The 19,967-nt window shown below is 39.9% G+C and overlaps 1 protein-coding gene across 4 annotated transcripts in view; it reads left to right on the forward strand.

The window, feature by feature from the left end:
* GPAM (glycerol-3-phosphate acyltransferase, mitochondrial) overlaps positions 982-19,967 on the forward strand; it is a 31,430-nt gene continuing 12,444 nt past the window's right edge. The window contains exons 1-13 of one of the 4 annotated variants that reach the window (XM_021399464.1): positions 982-1,447; positions 2,755-2,884; positions 5,136-5,255; positions 8,167-8,240; positions 10,576-10,689; positions 11,932-12,081; positions 12,856-12,952; positions 13,856-13,992; positions 15,019-15,118; positions 15,833-16,045; positions 16,439-16,552; positions 18,569-18,654; positions 19,660-19,775. In XM_021399464.1, coding sequence (XP_021255139.1) covers positions 2,783-2,884; positions 5,136-5,255; positions 8,167-8,240; positions 10,576-10,689; positions 11,932-12,081; positions 12,856-12,952; positions 13,856-13,992; positions 15,019-15,118; positions 15,833-16,045; positions 16,439-16,552; positions 18,569-18,654; positions 19,660-19,775 — 1,423 coding nt within the window. In that variant the 5' untranslated portion in view covers positions 982-1,447; positions 2,755-2,782. Of the gene's footprint in view, positions 1,448-1,775; positions 2,081-2,754; positions 2,885-4,221; positions 4,294-5,135; positions 5,256-8,166; positions 8,241-10,575; positions 10,690-11,931; positions 12,082-12,855; positions 12,953-13,855; positions 13,993-15,018; positions 15,119-15,832; positions 16,046-16,438; positions 16,553-18,568; positions 18,655-19,659; positions 19,776-19,967 lie in introns of those variants that run through there. The other 3 variants (XM_021399462.1, XM_021399463.1, XM_021399465.1) reach the window with 3 other exon arrangements.

Consider the following 19,967-nt stretch of genomic DNA (forward strand, 5'->3'; position numbering starts at 1 on the left):
CTAACGCATGTAGTTTGGGTCTCTGTCAAGTTTCATGCAATTTCAGTGTGGCAAGCATGGGTAGTTCTTATTTGTAGTAAGGTCAAAATGGCATATAGAATCATAGAATCATAGAATGGCTTGGGTTGGAAGGGACCCCTAGGATCATCAAGTTCCACACCCCCCCTGCTGCAGGCAGGGCCACCAACCACCAACCTCTGGCAGACCCAGGTTGCCCAGGGTCCCATCTAACCTGGTCTTGAACACCTCCAGGGACGGAGCATCCACAGCCTCTCTGGGCAGCCTGTTCCAGCACATCACCACTCTCTCTATAAAGAACTTCCCCATCATCCAATCTAAACCTTCCCTCCTCGAGCTTAAAACCATTCTCCCTTGTCCTATCACTGTTTACCCTTGTAAAAAGTTGATTCTCCTCCTTTTTATAATCCCTTCTTAAACACTGGAAGGCTGCAATGAGGTCTCCTCAAAGAGGAGAATACCTCCCTGGGTTAATAAAAGAATAAAGTAAATGGGATATATGATGTGTTACTTTATACCTGTACTGCTCTATATGAAGTGACAGCACAGACAGCAGCCTTTCTATAGGCACATAGCTCAAACTACGCCCCAGCGACACTGCCTTTAAATAGCCCAGCAGCACCAAAGCCAAAACATACGATGATCCCATGTTTGTTTGCATGCAGCAATCTCAATCAACATTTACTTTAGTATTCAGTGGAAGGCAAACTGGCAGTGCCGCAAGGCCAGGGAGGCGGATCGATACGCATCCCGAATTTTCTGCAACTGTTCTAATTTCACCAGCTCCGAGCTGCTGTACACCACTACGAACACGATTTTACGTATTTTTGTTTTAAAAGGTTTCATTTCCAGCAGTTCTGATTCGAGAGACAAGGCTCGGTGCGCAGTGCGGAAGGAGCGGGGGGGCGGCAGCGCGGTGCTGCCGGGAGCGGCTCAGCATGGCGCACCGCGCACCATGGCGGCGGGCGCTCAGGAAGTCGCGTCAGGCCCGGCGCCTCCAAGAGGGCAGCGGGGCCGCGGATGGAGCGTGAATGCTCCGGCGGTGCTGCCCCCGGCGGCGGGGCACTGCAGGGCAGGGCGGAGGCGGGCAGCAGGGGGCGGGCCGGCGGCAGAGCCGGCGCGGAGCGTGGTGCCGGGAGAGTGAGCGCGGGCTGCGCTGAGGAGGACCGGCTGGCGCGGTGCGGGAACGCGGGGAGCTACGGCTGCCGGGCCGCGCGGGGAGGCCGGGCGGCGGTGTGAGAGTTCGGCCTTGTCCTGCCCGCAGCTCTGGGCCGGCCCCTTGTGCCGGTGTCCGCAGGCTCTGCCGCGCTCAGCGCCCTGTGTTATTGATAGCAGGTCTGGGGAGCGCCGCGCGCAGATGGCGGGCTGCAGCCGGGGGGCGGCGTGAGCGGAGCGGAGCGGGCGCTGGGAAGGGCGGATTTTGTCGGAGGTACGTATGGAGCTGCTGCCGCTCGGACTGGCTTTTATAATCGTGTATTTGCTTCGAATTCGTTTGTTGGCCGTGCAGGTGCAGCCAAGGTCACCTTGAGCATAATTTGAGGACGTGTTTCGTTGTCGCTGTTCAGGTGTTCGCGAGCCCTTTTTTTCTATTTATTGTGTACTTTAGGTATTGATTTGCCTGAGCAGTAGCGTGAAGAAAGAGGCAAATGAAACTAAAGAGCCAGCAGAGAGAAAGAGGATCCTTACCCACATGGGTTGTAACGATACACGTGCGGGGCTGTGGTTGTGTGGAGAGCTCTGTATGGGAGGTGGGATGGGAGAGGATTGTGCCTGCGTGGGAAGGAGCTCAGGGAGGCAGTGCTGGGCTGAATTCTTGGGCCTTGCTCCTGCAGAAGGGGAACATCTCACTCCGGGTTGCTGTGTAGTTTGGCTGTGATACAAGGATCGCTGCAGGGGCGGGTGCAGCAGGCAGAACTGCTGCCTGACACTTCTTATGGATGAAAACGCTGGGATTCCTTTTTCAGTGACACCTCTCAACGGAACAGTGCGATGTGTAGTCTCTTGCGGATAGGCAGCACAGTGTGCTAAGTTGCTCTGTTTGGCCTGCCTTTTTTTTGGTTTGGTGAGGGAGAATTATGTACCGTGCTTACTCTATGGATGATAAAACTTCTATTTTAAAATAATTGTGTTAGTTTAGACTTCTGAAGTGTTTTTCAATCCGGTGGGTGTGTAATGTCACTTACGGCATCAGCGTGCTGAGAAGTGGAGGTGTGCTTATGTATGGAGTACTCCTTCATCTGAGGAGCCTGCAAACTGGTTTGACTGCAGCTAGGCCATGCACATAAAATACACTGTGAGATGGGACTAGGAGAGAACATAAATGAATTTTGGTATAGGTAGTAGGTGTCTTCTGGAAGCAAATGATGAAAGAATGAGGTTACATAGTGTAAGAGAATGGTAAACTTTTGAAGGTGACTGAAATGTGTAACCTTGCGGCCGGTTTAAACCGTGCAGTGAGGAGCAGTGGGAAAGCATAAAGGGACTGCATTGATCTGCACTGGGAGTAACAGCAGGGCAAGAAAAACAGCCGGTAGCTGATCGGTGTGCCTTGGCCAGGCTGACTCTAAAGAAACTTCTTCAGTATCAACTTTTACTGAAAAGTGCAGAAATAGCTGTTAGCTAGTTTATTGTTAAATACCCATCACTGAAATTATGTTTTTATGCATCTATATTTATGTAAATATTGATATTTTTGTGTATGCGTATTTATATAAATACCTATCTGTTGTTTTGTAGTGTCTGATCTTCAGTTAACTCGTGTGTCATGGATGAAACCGCTTTGTCCCTTGGAACAATAGACGTTTCTTATTTGTCCACCTCAGCAGAGTGCAGTGTCAGTAGATGTAAGCATTCCAATGAGGAATGGGTAAGTAAAAATTATGAATGTAGCTGCTCATCTTATGTTTTTTTTTTTTAATTCAAGTTGAAGGCAGATTTTTTTTTTTCATTTTGAAGAATGAAGATATCACCTCTCATGCATTATACAGTTTTTGGTTTTAATTGAACTTTGAGACGTAAGGAAGAACCAGCAGTCCAAAGCCGCTCCAAAGACTGACATGGCTTGGAAGAGAAAATCTAAATATCAAGCCCAATTTGTAGTCTTATAGTGTCCTGTTGTGATATTATTAATGTTTTTATATAGTTGTAAACGTGCAGAATTACATTTTGTAGCAGACTGAGGTAAAACAGAAAGTCAAACAGAGAGCTGGATATACTTGTTTGAAATGCATGAGGGATAAGGACCATGAGACTAAAGATGAAGGGTGATGTAACTTTTATAGTTGGAGCTAATCATGCAGTACAGCAAGCAGAGAAAACTTGATGGATATAAATAAGGAACCTATTAAAAGTCCCTGTCCTCTGTTCAGTGAGTCTTGGGATTTGTAGGAGACTAAGTGGGGGGTGAGCAGAGAGTGCCAGCTGCAGCAAGAAGCCACATGGGGATGAGTGTGCTGCTCATCAGTTTAGAAGCATAAGTCAGGAGGAATTCGCGCTACTCTGGAGAGAAGGAGTTTGAAGAAGAAGGAAGAAGGGTTGAAGACATGGTCAGAGTTGAGGGAAAGGGCAGACGTCTCAGTGGCTGGATTTTGTATCTGGGTAGGTGTGGAACAGCAAGTGCTTTAAGCTCAAGGAAGGAAGGTTTAGATTGGATGTCAGGGGGAATTTCTTTACAGAGAGAGTGGTGATGTGCTGGAACAGGCTGTGGATGCTCCTTCCCTGGAGGTGTTCAAGACCAGGTAAGATGGGACCCTGGGCAACCTGGTCTAGTACCAGATCTGGAGTTTGGCAGCCCTGCCTGCAGCAGGGGGTTGGAACTTGATGATCCTTGGGGTCCCTTCCAACCCAAGCCATTCTATGATTCTGTGATTAGTGGCAGTAACTGAGAGGTCTGTGAGAGAGGGATAAAGTCAGGCAAGCAAAAACAATAGTATGGAGGTGTTGTCACGAAGTGCTAAGTTTGAACAAGCTTGGAAGCATCAGAAGGAAGACATTTCTGTTACAATAATGGAGACAGGGAGTTAGAGTTACTGAGGGTGGTAGAGAAGAGTCTGGGTGGGACATTGTGTCTTGATGCTTATTTATTTCAGATAGGAGAGTTAACCTTGGAATAATTTCAAATTCATACAGCTTTCCAAATGGCATGTATGCCTATTTTTGTTCTCAGTCATCTTCAGTGTTGCTTTTGACTTTCTGGTTGTCTCTCAGTTGGGCTGGCTTTCTAGCTGGATAGGTGATGATCTGTATTTGTGTTTCTAGGCCACGTGCTGGATTATGGTACTGGTTCTACCATACTTGCCTTCCACTAGAATGTGCAGTTTTGAATGTATTTCTGGTGTTTTTTTGTTTGGATGTCTTTTTATTTTGGTTTGTTTCTGTGGCTTCCCTTTTTGTTAAAAACTTTACGATATTTTATTTAGAAAATCTGAGTCCAGTGATCTTGATGCTCAAGCAAGTGATAATTAAGTAGTCTTTAATGGGAACAGCCTTTGTAAAACTTGTAGTTAAGTATATTTTCATTATGTCCTAACAAACAGAATGTGTTCCGTAAAGTGGTTACTTTTGAATTTATAGTTCTATAATCTTCTCCTAGCAATGGCCCAGTGGTACCTTTTCCACGTTGCTTTCAATAGAACTGCTGCAGAAGAGCCTATAGAGTCAGGAGGGTTTGTGTTTGGTGTATATTCAAATTGCAGTTCTACAGGATGTTGCGCACTAAAAGCTTGAAGTAGATTGCTCATATTACAAGCACCTTTACCTTATTAAGTGTGTAATTTACTGTTAGTTTCTTTCCCTTTTCTCAGCTGTCAGTTTTCTTTGTTTCTTACTAGAGTTATTGCTGACACATGAATTTTTTAAGTAAACAAATGCTGTAGTGCTTAAGATATCTAAGTACAGCACAACAGTTTTGCTTTTATTTTTTTAAAATCACATCATTTGGTGATGATAGAATATATTTTAGGAAAAATCTCGGAAGAATAAGTATTAGTTTCAGATAATTTTTTGGGGGGTAGTTTTGTATGCATGTGTCTGGCAGCTCCGCTAATCAAAAGTTTTCAAATACCCAGTGTTTGTTTATACACTGCTGGATATTTACATGGTCTTCTTTTGTTCTGCAGGGAGAGTGTAACTCTAGGCCTACCCTCTTCCGGTCTGCCACTTTAAAATGGAAGGAGACTCTGAGCAGAAAAAGGCCATTTGTAGGGCGATGTTGCTACGTATGCACTCCCCAGAGCCGGGTAAGGAGATTACGAGCTGGATTATGTTTGACAATAATGCATAGTTAAAGTGTAATGTAATTTCTTACCTTCAGAATTAAGGTCGGAATGTTCTTGCTTTGTAAAGGAGTGTAGTTTTTCTACTTTGCTTGTGGTTATATTTTCTTTGCTATGGGTGTAATGGATGTCACAGATATGTTGTGATGCTTTGTCTCTTCAGTACGGTTACTCCTTGTCCAAAACACTGCATCTCTTTGGAAATAGAAATTATATGGAAAAAAATGTATCTGCTAGACTGGATTAGTAATGGGCATTTGGTGCTTATGGAAGTGTTATGGTTTAATTTTGGTACACTTCATTTTCTATGGAGACAATAGATAACGTTTTGAAAATAAGCAGTGTACTGCCCTTCAAAACTGAAGAGATCAATCCTGTGCTTGAGAAAATACCTTGGTTTTCTGCACCCAAGTACTTTTTGGCTGGCTTGTCTGCCCATCCTGGCAACACAAGCTGGTTACAATAGTGGGAATATTGGTCTGCTGGGAACAGCATCAAGGTGGTGGCACTAGGGGCATTGCAGCAGCTGATTTAAAGTGTGAACTTTACTGAACTGCTTTGGGGAGGCTTTCTTAAGTTGAAAGTGTAAAATGATAAGTGGCATAATGTAGTTTGCAACCAGTTCATCACCTAATTTGACTGTATGTACACCGCAGGCTTTAAATTGCAGCTACGCCTGCGCTGAGCTTCATAATTGGCTGGACGGAAATGAAAATTTGGCTTTTCCTTTGACCAAGGAAAAGTTGTTATTCCACTATATTACAATGCCAAATAGAAAACTGCTACAGTGATAAACAAATGTGGGATAGAAATCCAAATCTGCTGTGAAGGGTGTGTATGAGATGGTCAGCAAGACAAGCAATTGGACAAACTGGGGCTGCTTTGAACAGACACATAAGTGTTTTGACTTGTAAAAAAACTGTGTAGTAATCTTTAGCTTAGGCCTTTATACATTTAGTAATTAGGCTATTCCTCTTGAGAATTCCACTTTAAGAAGAGAAATCTTTCATGTATTTCACCTATTTAATAAGAAATTACCTATCCTGAGATCTCACTTAGGAAAGGGATGTGATCTAATTTAGCCCTTTATTGCCCTCTGCCACAAGAAGAAGCTGCCATTCTTGCTGCAGACAGTAACAAACCAGACCCTCTCATTAGACTCCAGATGTTTCACTTTCTTTCCAAGCTGCATGTTTAGTTAATTCCCTTCAGAAAGGGAATTCCTTAGTGGGCCAGACTAACACCTTGCTGGTGCTTTAAGTGGCAAGTCTGACTTTTCCCTCGTATATTCTTCCTGCTGTTTTGTGGCTGATGATTTTTTACTAACTCGGCAGAAATTGACATTGTGTGTTTATTTATTTAGTCTGGCTGTCCTCGTTTTCTGTCTTACCTAAATGAAATTGTCTCACTGAAGAGTCTGCTATTCATTAGTGCTACAAGCAGTGTAAGTTAAGAGGTGTGGGATGGTGTTCAGTGGGGATGGATAGGGGGTGGTGTAGCAGCTGAGCTTCTCCCTGGTGCTACAGGGAGCAATGGTGTGAGCTCGCTTTGTCTCACAGAAGAACATCTTCTGCCTGACAGGGGATCAGGGCAGAGCTAAACAAGGAAAAGCTGAAGTGTGACATTGCACCTGGAGGGTGAATTTCACAGAGCAAGTTTGGAACCTAATGGGTAGAGCACTGGAATGGACTCACATTTGCTGTTACTCCCTCAGATTTGTTGCTTATTTTTGTGGGAGACTAAGAACAAGTCTTTGCACTTTTTTTACCTGAATGTTTAATCTAACTTTAAGGGTCGCACAACATTACAAGTGTGTGTTATAAGAAATTGGTATTAATTTAAAGTGCCTAAAGTTACAATTTGTTGACTTTATGCCCTACGCAGCTGTGCTTTAAGATGGAGCTGAAGAGCATTTGCTCCCATTGTAGTGTGCAATGTCTAACTGATTTGCAAATGACGTAGAACACTCATATTTCAGTGTGTGGCAAATGGTGTTTTCTAAACAAAATACAAACAAATAAGACTGACCTGGCTTCCACTGCAAAATTGGTAGTGAGGGTGATCCATCACTAGTCTGTTACTGGTGACCATCTTTCTCCTTTATTGTCCTGTTTTTGCCTTTCTTGAAATGCATGTTTGCAGTGGTTTTATCTATTTCCTCTTGGCAGTGTATCAGTTTTATAATTAAACATTATTTGGGCAGAAGGAAACTAATCTTTTGGACAAGATTCTTACTTGGAAGATGAACGTTCAGGTCTGCCTGCCAGGGAATGTTTGTTTATCCGAAGTGGAACTGTTCCCATACTCATCCCAGAACAGCTGATAGTCTGGCATGTGGAGTCCTTGTGTGGATTGAGTTTGTTGTTCAGGCAGAGCAGGAGCGTGAAGGTGATTTGCCATGTAAGCGTGGATATCCTCACCCTTGGGCAGCTGTTACGTGATGCCTGTCAAACTGGATGTCTCAGGCTGTGTGTCAAAAGGCTCGTGGTCCTTCTAATGGGAATTAATGAATTTCTGGCTCAAACGAGAGTTCTGTATTATAACAAGCCCTGATTTGTATTACATTAGAAACTAGTAAAAAATTATCGCTCGAACACAACCAAAACACATTTCTTTTTTCTGTATGCAGTAAAGCCTAGGGTCTACATTGAAAGTACTGGAACTGGGAATGGTGGCTTTCTGGATTTTTATTTCCATTTCAAAACACTTTGTGTATATTTTGCAAGCATGTTCAGCGCTTCTCTGCTTTGACTTTTGTTTATAATGAAGGTGAAAAACATTGCGTTATCTTATATATCATTATTAGGAACGTGAAGGCACAACCATTCTTACAAAGGGAGATAGTCATCCAATCTTCTTTTCCTTGGTTTTTCAGGATAACTTCTTCAATGCTAGTATTCCTTCTTTGGGTCTACGTAACGTCATATATATCAATGAAACACACACCAGGTAAGGTAACAAGTCTTTCTTTTACTATTGAAATTCAGTGTGTTCTGATCTTATGGCAAGGAAGTCTCTGGGTTAGTCCAGACTGAGTGAATATACGTTGTTCTGAAATGCAGGAATTGCTGATGGCTTCAGGAAAGGTCTATACTTGTAAAATCCGTCTGTGTGCATTTGAACAAAGTCCTTTGGGGTTATAGGCAAAGAGTGTAAAGGTCATACCTATTTCACAAAAGGCAGGGGATGTACAACCCTTTTCTCCTTCAGTGCAGCATCTGTAGCATAATGCTGAGAGGAGCTTTTTTTGGTTCCCACACTGAGGAATGACTTCAGGCTGCATGTTAATATAATGAGCAAATCTGGCTCACAATTTAGGCTTTGACTATTATTGCTAATGATGGTTAAATCTGAAAATGGTTCGCTGAACTGTGGCAGAGTGCATCTTCTGAAAGATGGTGCATATGACCTAAAGAAGATTTTGTATGTTTGTGCTATTTGAAATATGTCTTGTGTCCTTGGATGAAGTTGCTGGAACTACACAAAAATCTTAATGTTGTTCTTTGGAAAGTTAATAATGCTTGCTGCAGTTTTTACACTAATCATTAGCATAAGCAGATTCTGCAGTGTTTGTTGTAGAGTCAGAGCAAACAAAGAGAGGCCAGCAGCCTGAAAGAAATGAGCCCAAGTGTCTGAGTGAAAGAAAGGCAGTATTGTGCTGTGCTTGAGAGGGAGGAAGCTAATGTTTGAGACCGTTCTTTCTTCAGTTTTGAATTATTTTTTTTAAGAGTTGTTCGTAGTTTAGAATACAGAAAAATAGCTGAAATAGGGTTTAACTTTCTTAAAATTGATTTCCAAAGTCTCATCCTTGAATGGTTATGAGTACTCAGAGTTTGTTAAGTTAGAAATGTAAAGGCAAGAAAATGTGAGTTAATGAATTTTTCTGAAATATAATGCCTCTAGCTCAGAATGTCATTAGTCTGAAAATCAATGATTTTAATGAAGTTCTGAGGTCCCTTGGGGTTACATAGTAGCAGTTTCTTGGTCTTAGGAAGCTTATTGAGATGACATCAACATCTTTTTTCTGAGATGTGCATGTATCAGTTCTGTAATTTGGAACAAGGTTCTGATCAAAGTAATATATCTTGTTGGGATCTGCTCTGAGATTTTTCTCCTGTTGTTACAGATGATTAGAAAACTGGTTTTCTAATTATTCTACATTGCGTCTAAGCTTTGAAATGAGTATAGGAGCCTTTATGTCTTGACAGATCCCTCCAATAGTTGCATGCTGCTGCAATTTGTTCTTAGTTACCAAAACTTCAGTCAGAGAGAAGCACGTCTCTTTGCCTTTACGTTTTAGAAAAATTTATAAAGCTGTCAAACTCAGGTGGGAACGGGAAGATGGAAGAGCAATTAGAACAATGTCATCAGTCTACTTCCCTGACAATGTGGTTAGCAAAATTCTTTGTCCTTTGAGACAGTATGAATATTTGTATAACTGTTCTGTGATGGTATCAATTGCTTGTGCACATGCACTCATCTTGGTTACAGCAGGAGTGGCATGCATGCTCAGGCCGTTGGACATTTTGCAACATGCAGGTTTCTTCTAATCTTTTCTAGCTGTTTGCAACATGTGTAAGTGCACTGAGAGGTGGTAGGGACATTTAACTGCCAGTATTAGTAGCTGAGGTGACTGCAGCCAGGTGATACCTTGGTGGCATGGTAGTGTTTCCTTGAGTGTTTCTGTCTATGTTGATGCTTGGGGCACCCACTGGAGCAGCGCAGTACATTGCACTGCCAGTCCTAAGAACAGAGCTTTTGTGAAGACAAGTGGGGAAAAAAGGATAGGCTTTGAATGCTTCAGTAGTTTTGTACGCTTTATGCAGTGCCACGTATCCTGTGTTGCCATTCTGCTGTGTCCTCAGTGGCTTTCTGTGTCACTTGGCAGAGACAGATGATAGAAAAGCCCAGGCACTGTGAATCAGGCCCCAGATTTTGTACCTGGCCTCAGCAGCCTGCTTCTTTCTTTCTAGAATTAACAGCTTCTCACAATTTTATGTTCTATGTTCATGGAGATCTTTCAGCAATAAAGTGCAAGCAAGCTTCAAATATTTCCACATGTGCAAGGTAATGAATGAGTATTGCACAATACCAAATGCTCAACTGGCCTGGATTTAAGATACAGAGAATACAGACGTTTTTAAGTAGATCTTCAAAGAACTTCACTTACTTTTGCTTCTTAAGTTGTATTTTTTTAGGCATTTTTAAAGTTCTTTTTTTTGTTTGTTTTTTTCAAGGTGGGACTATTTGAGGGTGACGCTCAAACATGCTTCATGTTTTGTAGGTACAGAGGGTGGCTTGCAAGACGACTTTGTTATGTTCTTTTTGTGCTAGAGAGGGATGCTCACAAGGGAATGTTTGCCAAGAACCTGACAGAAAATGTGCTCAATAACAGTAGGTAAGCTAATGCAAGATAAACTGCTTTTTATATGACTTAAATCATATGATAATGTGTCAGAATTTGGAAACTGCAGGCTTTGAAAACTAGTCTATTTAAAATATCAGAAGATACAATCTCTTTAGCACAGCACTTCAGGTCTGTAGCTTGCAATTTCTGTTTGAATAATAGGAGCGGAGATTTATAATTCTTTATGAAATCTCTTTACAAAATCTCTTTATAAATCTCAAAAGAAACAATGCCTTATGGGTGGACAGCAGACTCAGTATGCAGAAAAATAAACTGCTATGTGGAAACGCTTCAACCTTTTGTTTATCTAATTCAAGTAAATGACTATTACTACAGCTATACTGCTGTCATCAGAAATTACCAGCGCTTCAGAAGGAGTGGGAAAGTGGCATTTCAGAGTCCCCTAGCTTACGATGGCAGTGTGAGGCAAAACTGGAAAAAGACTATAGAATGAAACCCCTGCTCTTTACTTTGTGGAGCTTGTTTTCTGTCTCATATACTGCATTTCAAATGTTGTGTTGAGCCCCTGAGCAACTATTAAGGTATCAGTTTTCCGTGGACACAGAGAAACTGAACCACATGCCTGCTCCTTGTGTCTAGTTTTATCAGAGGGTACGCACCATCTGCATTAACGTTCTGAACTCCTGAATTTTTAATGTTCAAGTCCCATCTGAAGAGGATAGTGTTGCTTTTGAAAAGCAAAGCAGACTACCTTGTGCCACAGTTATTGTGTACTAGTCCATATAATTGCTCATATATATATATGTATGTTCTAAATGGGGAAAGCATACCATGTAATTTTTTTATATGAAACTGAGAATTCAGAGGGGAAGATACTGTAGAAGTAGAAAACTGCAGCTGACAGAAAATCTGTCTGAGGAGGTAAGTGAAATTGTTGTGTCAGTAAAGATGAAGTACTGACAAAGAGGAGATTTCAAGTGTTCTTTTTGCATTTTTAACCTTATTAACCATTTCTGAAACTCAGTGATTGGTTATATGGGCACCTATGAAGTGTTTATGGTCAAATTTGAACGCATTCATCCATCATCCACCTCTAATTGGAACATAGCGGTATTGAATTAAATTTAGAGAACTTGGAGAACACAATTCTTTGGTGTGGTTCTTCTTTCATGATTGCAAGTTATTCCTGTAGTAGCTCATTCCCAGTAGTTGTTGTCTGTCTTGAACTCACCTGTTGCATGACTGACTCAAATTTTACTTTCTTAATGTTAGAGTACAGAAGGCCATCATAGATGAAGCTTCTGAACCAAGTGCTCCGGGTAGTTTTGCTCAGACGGATCCTAAAGCTATCAACAAAGTGAAAAAAAAAGCTAGGAAAATTCTCCAGGAAATGGTAGCAAATGTGTCACCGGCTTTAATCAGGTAATAAAAATTGTTTATCAGTATTGTTGATAGGTAGAAGAAAAGAAGAGAGAGCTTCTCTCTGTAGTACCAGCAGAGCTTATAATGTGTTATTCATAAATAATGAATAATTATTCATAAATAATAAGACATTTTTCATAAAAATACCTTTTTCTAATTGTTAACTTGTGAAAATGGTAGATATTCTTCATTTTCCGATGCAATGGAAGCCTTCCACTTTTTCAAGGGATAAATCTGATTTCATAATTCAATACAAACTTTTATTTCCTGAAGCTAGGCTTGGTTCTAGTGCTTTACACCAACATTTTCCTGCTAACCCATTGAATATTATAGCCTGTAGTTATAAACATTTTAGTCTTAACTTACCTATAATATTCTACTGTGATATCTGCTTTTACTAATAAAATCAAATACTGTTTTGCCACAAGATGAGATATGTGCTGTCACCTGATGTGTTTATCCACCAGCTTAGTTATTGCCGTTGATTGTAGCACCTCTGTTAACTCGCCCCATATGTTAAGCAGTCTCTGCAATTTGAACAGCCTCTGCAATTGATGCAACTTTGCAGCCTTCTGTGATTATGACACAAATGTAGTGACTAATCACAGCTTTAGTTGATAGGCAAAGACTTTGTTAAGCAACTCGATTTTGCAGTAAGTTTGTTTGAATATGAAATAATGAAATTTTGTGGCTTTATCTTTAGTCACATGGAAGTAATGAGAAATAAAGGTAGCAATGAATGAAAGTCTTTGAATTGTTCGTTCTTTTCTTCAGGTTGACTGGCTGGGTGTTACTGAAGTTGTTTAACAGCTTTTTTTGGAATATTCAGATCCACAGAGGTCAAATAGAAATGGTCAAAGCAGCAACAGAGGTAAGGAGGATGGGAGAGTATTTAGCAAGGCGGATTTTGGATGGAGTTTCGTTTCTGTTGGTGTTTACATTTATAGCACTTTCTCTTCTCAGAAGAGTTCTGCTAAGTCTGTGTGATAGAATTGTGTAACCTTAAATACTGTGTCAGCTCTGGTTTTATCTTTGCTTCAGCATCAAATTTTAACTATAAGGCTGATTGTTTATCTCATTACCTTCATCCAGGATTATTTCTTTTTCTATGCCAAGGCAAACAGTACTAAATTATGAGGTATGTTTGGGATTTTCAGAATTACTCTTGCCTTCATTTGGAGTAGAAAACAATAAAGTTGTCTTCTTCCTTGCTATCAAATTGTTGCCAGTCTTTACATTCTTACTGAAATCGATTAAAAGTCCCACCTAAATCTACTGCTTTGTTTACACTCAAGTGAACTGATTCTTTCTTTGCAGGATTTGTCTTGCAAAGGTACATTAGATAAATGAAAAAGAAAAAAATGGTTGCTAGTATTTTCTTTTGTCTTTTGATTACAGTTTTTAAGAGCCCCACTAGAAGATTTTTGTTGTTGATGTCTTATGAAAAGAAGTAGCAACACTTGGACACTGATTGGCCACATCCCTTTAAACTTCTCCATTGTATCAGTACTGTGCGTGTGGAGATTATCAGTCATTGTTTCTCATAAGCACGCAACTGAAAACTGCAGTCCGTGAAAATACAATACACTAAAATGTTGGCATTACAACAGCTGAATGAAAACCAGAAGTAAACAAACTGAATGCTGGCAACTGAAAAATACCACCACTTCTGATAATGTGATGCTAGCAATCTCAATGATGGATTTTAAAAAAGGAGTAATATTCTACGTTTCTAATCAACTGTCTTCTTGTTTTTCTTCTCTCCCTTCCATAGATGAATTTGCCTCTTATTTTCTTGCCTGTTCATAAATCTCACATTGATTACCTGCTCCTTACATTCATACTTTTCTGCCATAACATCAAAGCACCCTATATTGCTGCAGGGAATAATCTCAACATCCCCATCTTCAGGTAAAGTTAATAAGCTGAATGGAACTTATTATTTGAAAAAGACATAAGTGAGGGAATTGTCAGGTGACCAGTTGAGCAGTGTATCTTACAGCCACATGTAAGGGAATATGAGAATCATTGGGCATTTTAGTAGAACTTTTTGCTTCCTATTCCATTCTCAGTGAGAGACCATGACATAATCTTTTGAGAAATTCTGCCATAACCTAAGTGGGATAAGGAATAATAATTTCATGTAGGAGTCTCAAAGTTGATAGGTGACTAAGGAAAGACTACTGTGTGAGTAATGTGTGAAACTCTTCTTACGAAGTCTGATGAGCCAACTATTGGGCAATGACAGTACTGAGTGCATAATATTTTGTGGGAAAGTACTCCAATTTGATGTCTGTTTAAGTTGTATTGCTGAAGGCTGAAGAACATTGGAGGGCTTTTTATGTAGTTTTTGCCAGTGAGCAAGAGCTTGGGGATACTGATCTCTGAGGAGCTCCTGGATTTTTTGGTACATGACGGGGAAAGAAAGGGGTATCTTGGGTGTTTGGCACCAATAGGTGCCGGTCCATGATCATCCCAGTATGAAAGGATGTTCTCATGAAAACTTTTTGGTGCACTTTTAGATAAAACCCAAGGCCGCACAGATGGTGTAATTGCTGGTATGAAGTGGGAGTTGCCTACAGGCTCCTCAGTTAAAATCAGCTGGCTGAGGTTATCCTGCAGTCAAGGGGTATTTGCAGCACAACACAGACATAAAGGCCTACTCACGTAAGCTGTTCTTTGGGTCACTAACTCCTCGACTTGCAATGCTGAGGTTCACTGCAGTGGACAAGTGGTCTGTTAACATAGTGAAACAGAGCGAGTCAGTGTAGAGAAACCTATTTTGTTAGAAATATCTATGTGGTCTCATAATTTGCAAAAAGATTAATGCATTTAAAATAACTTCAGTTTCTGTTGTGTGGTAGGAGTTTTGTACTGAGTGGGTAGTAATTTCCTACAGACTGAAACCTGTGAGTATAATTGTTCTTTATTTTGTAGCACACTGATCCGCAAGCTAGGAGGATTTTTCATTCGTCGAAAGTTGGATCAGAGTCCTGATGGTCGTAAGGACTTCCTCTACAGAGCTTTGCTGTATGTGGTATGTATTTTTTGTCTTTGCGTGTCCGTAGGTAGCATTTGAGTTGGGTGGCAGATGAGAATGACTTCCATCAGTCAAGAGAGACTTCTTAGTGCTTTGAATTTGTCTAGGGGTTCATTCTACATAAACAAAATGCATTTTTGTACCAAGACTTGAATGTATGAGGTAAAAGAGAACTGAATGCCCCGTATCTTTGAGGATGAGGTTTTCAACTTACACAATCATTGTTAAAGAAATGGAACTAGTATTTCTGAATTAATGTTAGATTTAAGCCTTTTTTTCTCTGATTTCTTTTGTACCGAGGCATATCTACATCAGTTTTGTTAACTTAATGGAAGTCTCCGTTTATGATGTGTTGATGCAGTTCTTTGTGCAGTTGAGTAGAATAGCTCTATTTGTGACTTGGAAGGTTCTGGAGGAGCCAGAAGAAGAGACATGCAATTCAGATGGATCAACTGATGTTGGAGATGTTCTTGAACAAATGGCGTTGTACTGCTTGTATATTCATGCAAATTAAATAACAGTTTGGTCTGGATTTGTGTCAGCCATTAATTATTGCTTATTATTTTAAGTGTTCATGCCAAGTCTCACTTGTGGTCTTATAAAGGTTTTTAAGAGAAAATGATTGCTGATGAGGAACAGTATGTTTCAAACATGAATTTGGCAGTGTATGAAGACATGTCTTTTCTTCTTTTTCAATCTCTTCATATTCAGCATATAGAAGAATTGTTGAGGCAGCAGCAGTTTTTAGAAATATTCTTGGAAGGCACGCGGTCTCGAAGTGGAAAGACATCCGGTCCTAGAGCAGGTCTTTTATCTGTGGTAGTGGATGCTCTCTTCTCAAATGCTACTCCCGATGTCCTAATTATACCTGTGGGAATCTCCTACGATCGCATAATTGAGGGTCACTATAACAGTGAACAGCTGGTAAGGGCAATTGAACAGCTTGTTTTGCCTGGGGAATTTCTGTTTATGTGCGAGAGAATCTGTTACACAGTTAAATTATGTGCTAGCAGTTTTCTGTCACATGCACTTGATGTTGGTGTTGAAGAGTGTAAAGCTGTGAATCACAAAACCTCTCTGATGGAGATTGCTGAAGAATGGGTTACATACTTGCAAGTGCCAATTCATGGCATATAACCATTTGAGTGTATTATTTTTCATATGAAAAAATCGTAATCTCTAGACTTACTTGAAATTATGATGTATATCAAAGGTTTTGCCCTTGTGTCTGATGAATCTATTTTAATTGTAAACATAGCCTTGTAATTGTAAATGGAGGGGAAAAAAATAAATAAAACAACCACTCGTGTTTTCCAGGGCAAGCCTAAGAAGAATGAAAGTCTTTGGGGTATAGCTAGAGGAGTCTTCAGAATGCTGCGGAAGAATTATGGCTGTGTCAGAGTAGATTTTGCACAACCATTTTCCTTAAAAGTAAGCTTAATATTTTGAAGATTTTTGTTCGAAGGTTTGATGTTTTTTGCTGTTTCAGTAATAGGGCATGCTTATTTTTATTTCCTTTTTGAGAACTGTCATTATTAGCTTTATCTGCAGAAGTCTATTCCAGTGGGACAAAAGCATGTAACTTCCCTGCTTTGCTGAAGGTGTGAGTCTTTGAACACAATTGTGATAAGGTGAAAGAGTCTCCAAGTTGATACTAAGGGTTATTTTAGTTCATAAATAGTGTAAAATTCTCGCTCTCTTTTTGTTTTGTTTTAGCAAACAGTTGTTGAAGTGATCTACGTAGCACGTAGTAATTCTGTACGCTTTATAGATGCCTGGAATTGAAGGAAACTGAGTACTGTTCTCCAGTTTTAGTGATTGAATGGTTTATGCTATTGTTGAACAGCCTTTGTCTCACTGGTTTTTTAATGTTACTGAGCAAATTAGTAACTATAAGAAGTATCATGAATCATACATCATGAAATCTACATATTCCGTGGTTCATTATTAGTTTGCACCTACTACCTGTATTAATTCACAAAATATTGTTCTGCAGTTTCCTGGGGAAGAGGACCATGCAATACTAGCTGCCTTCACTTTTAAATTTTTATGGATTTATTTGCAGAATCTGCTAGTATTACACTTAATCTATATACATTTCACTAGTCCGTTTTCTGCTACAGTATACCTTACTTTTAGTGCGACTTTAATAAGATTAACATGCTGTAACAACAACCTAGAAGAACATTATTCAAATTAATTAGGCATTCTTCTTTCTGCCCTACTTCTCTCAGAAAAGCAATAGGTTGGAGAGCTTTAGAGGGTTCAGTTACCACAGCATGAAATTATTGTGACTGACTGCACTGCATTATAATTAGTGTAGTAGGGAAAGATATTAATTCACTTACAAAGAAGGCTGCTTGGGTCACTTCCAGGCTATTCTTGGTAGGGACCTAACAATTGCTCCTGGATCAGTATAAGGAAAAGAAGGTTATCTGCCCTCTAAATCTAGTGAAATACTGATCTCTCCATACCTTCCTAACAACCTCTGCCAGCTCTCATTTGTATGCGTATTCATTCTTGTACTCCAGAAATAAAATAAGCGTGACATAAATTTTGTAAGTATGCCTTAACCGAGAATTGCAGAAACATAACTGTATCATCTTTAAATTAACGTAGTTATATTGCTGCAGGTTTTTTTTTAAGAAAATGAGCTTTTAGGGTTAATTTTGAGCTTTTAGGGTTAATTTTGAGCTTTTGAAGCTCTGTGAGTACAGAATTAGAAGCAGAAGAGGAAGAGCTGGCTGTGAAAGTCTTTTAAGCAGCTTGCTTGGGATAACTTTTCCTGGCCAGCAGGCCAAGTGGCTCTGTAGTTTCCCACATCAGTCTTCATAGGAACTGGGAGAACACAATGTCCCAAAAACACAGTAATGTAAGTGCTAACCTGTAAGGAGAGGCTTCTGAGAAATTTGTAATTCAAGAATTTCAAGTATGTAGTACAATGTCTACTTCCTGGGTGCTTTAATTTAATGATGTCTTACAGCTAGAGCTTCTGTCGTGGTATTTACATATGGAAATGTTTCCTATCCCAATGTTTAAAGAGAGTAGTGCGAAGTAATAATCTCTGTGTTGGTTCTAAATGAGTATTAGACTTCTCTCTCATTCATGCTAATGAAGGCAGTTCACATTAATTTAATCATGGAGAAGCCAGTTTCAAGGGACTTGTTCCCAGCAAGATGCTGACAGTGATTATGCATTGTTTTTGTAGCAGTGTTTTTCACCTAGTTTGGATTCCTTGCTTTGGAAAGTTTTCCTTTTCATAAAAAGTGAACAAACTCATGCGAGCTTGTCACTTCTGGAACCTTATTGCTGCTCTTTTAGTGTGAGCTATTTTAAACCACTGTTGCAGCTTTGAATAATTGCCTTTTTCATATTAATAATATTATCAGTTGAATACAGAAGTAAGGTGGAAAAAAGTACAAAAAATAACAGTCCTTTTCTTAACAGGAATATGTCAACAGCCAAAGTCAAAAACCCGTGCCTGCTCCTCTTTCTCTCGAACAAGCTTTGTTACCAGCTATACTTCCATCGAGGTAGAGAGTTTTTTGGTTGTTGGGGAGGGGGAGGACAGGTTAGGCTTGTTTTTTTGTTTCTTTGTTTGTTAGTTTTTTCCCTTCCTTTGTCTTTTTAATATTCTCCAATACATTTCAAGCAATGCTTGAACTCCCCAAGGATAATCTAATTGTGTGTAGACAAACAAAAATCTTTGATGATTATAACAGTGCATTTTGTTCCAAGAGTTGCATTCTTTCTGGAGATTTTTTTTTCTAAATATGTCCTAGGAGGTTTTTTTCTTTTTTAAGCTGTAGTGACCTCTGTTGGTTTAATTTTAAATTTTAAGAAGGAATTTAGAAGAAAAAAATGACGCAGTGAAAAAGGAAGAGTATGTTTTGAAAACCCACAAATATTTCAGATGGCTTTTGGTATGCATCCAAACCAAATAACTCTTCCTAGTGAGGTCTTGAGAGTATCCTTTGCTCAAGGAGATGACTCACTTAGAAATGCAAAACTTTTATTGTAGGAGAAGACTTGCATTTGTTATATAAATGTACATTATTGTGGAGGTCTTTGCTTGGCTTATACAAACCTGCACGGACCTAGTGGAGACAACATCATTTATTTATCTTGAGAAAGTCGTAGGTCCATACAAAAGACCATTTCTAGTTTATAGAGCAGCTGAGATGAAAATTGCCTTCTAGGCAGATTTGCTTAGTCTACTTCTGTTCCATATTCATTGAAAAGAGCTGGTGAGTGCAAATGATGTAATGGCAATATGAATAGCTATAGGAAAAGCCGAATGTTCTACATTGCTCTTTTTCTTTAGGTGGTCTTTTATCTTGGATTGTTGCTCAACGGGAAAAGTTGGTAGATATTCAACATTTTGTGGATCTTGTTCTGCAAGACATTTTAGCGCCATTACCAAAAGGCATAATGCATATTTGCACTGTAATTCAGTTAATGTATGTTAAAAAAAAAATAATAATAATTAAAAAAAATCAATCTCAATGTCATAATGCAAATTTTTGTTTTGTATTCAGACCGAATGATACTGTGGATGAAGGTACTGAGGCTTCACTGCCTAACTCCAGGGATATAACCAGTGAGCCCTACAGAAGGGAGCTGATAGCCAACTTGGCTGAGCATATTTTATTCAGTAAGTGCTTCAGTATCGCCATACGTTGCCTATTTTGTTTTGCTTGTTGCATGAGCTAACTTGCGTTTGATAGTGCAAACTCCCTGCATTCAGGAGATCATTTCCTGACTTGAAATGCTTTCTTGACAGCTCTCACTCCTTTGCCTTCCTCCTTCCCTCTGCAATATTTGATAAATTGGCTTTCTGGTTGAG

This window comes from Numida meleagris, chromosome 5 (genome assembly GCF_002078875.1).
Source record: "Numida meleagris isolate 19003 breed g44 Domestic line chromosome 5, NumMel1.0, whole genome shotgun sequence".
Lineage (NCBI taxonomy): Eukaryota > Metazoa > Chordata > Aves > Galliformes > Numididae > Numida > Numida meleagris.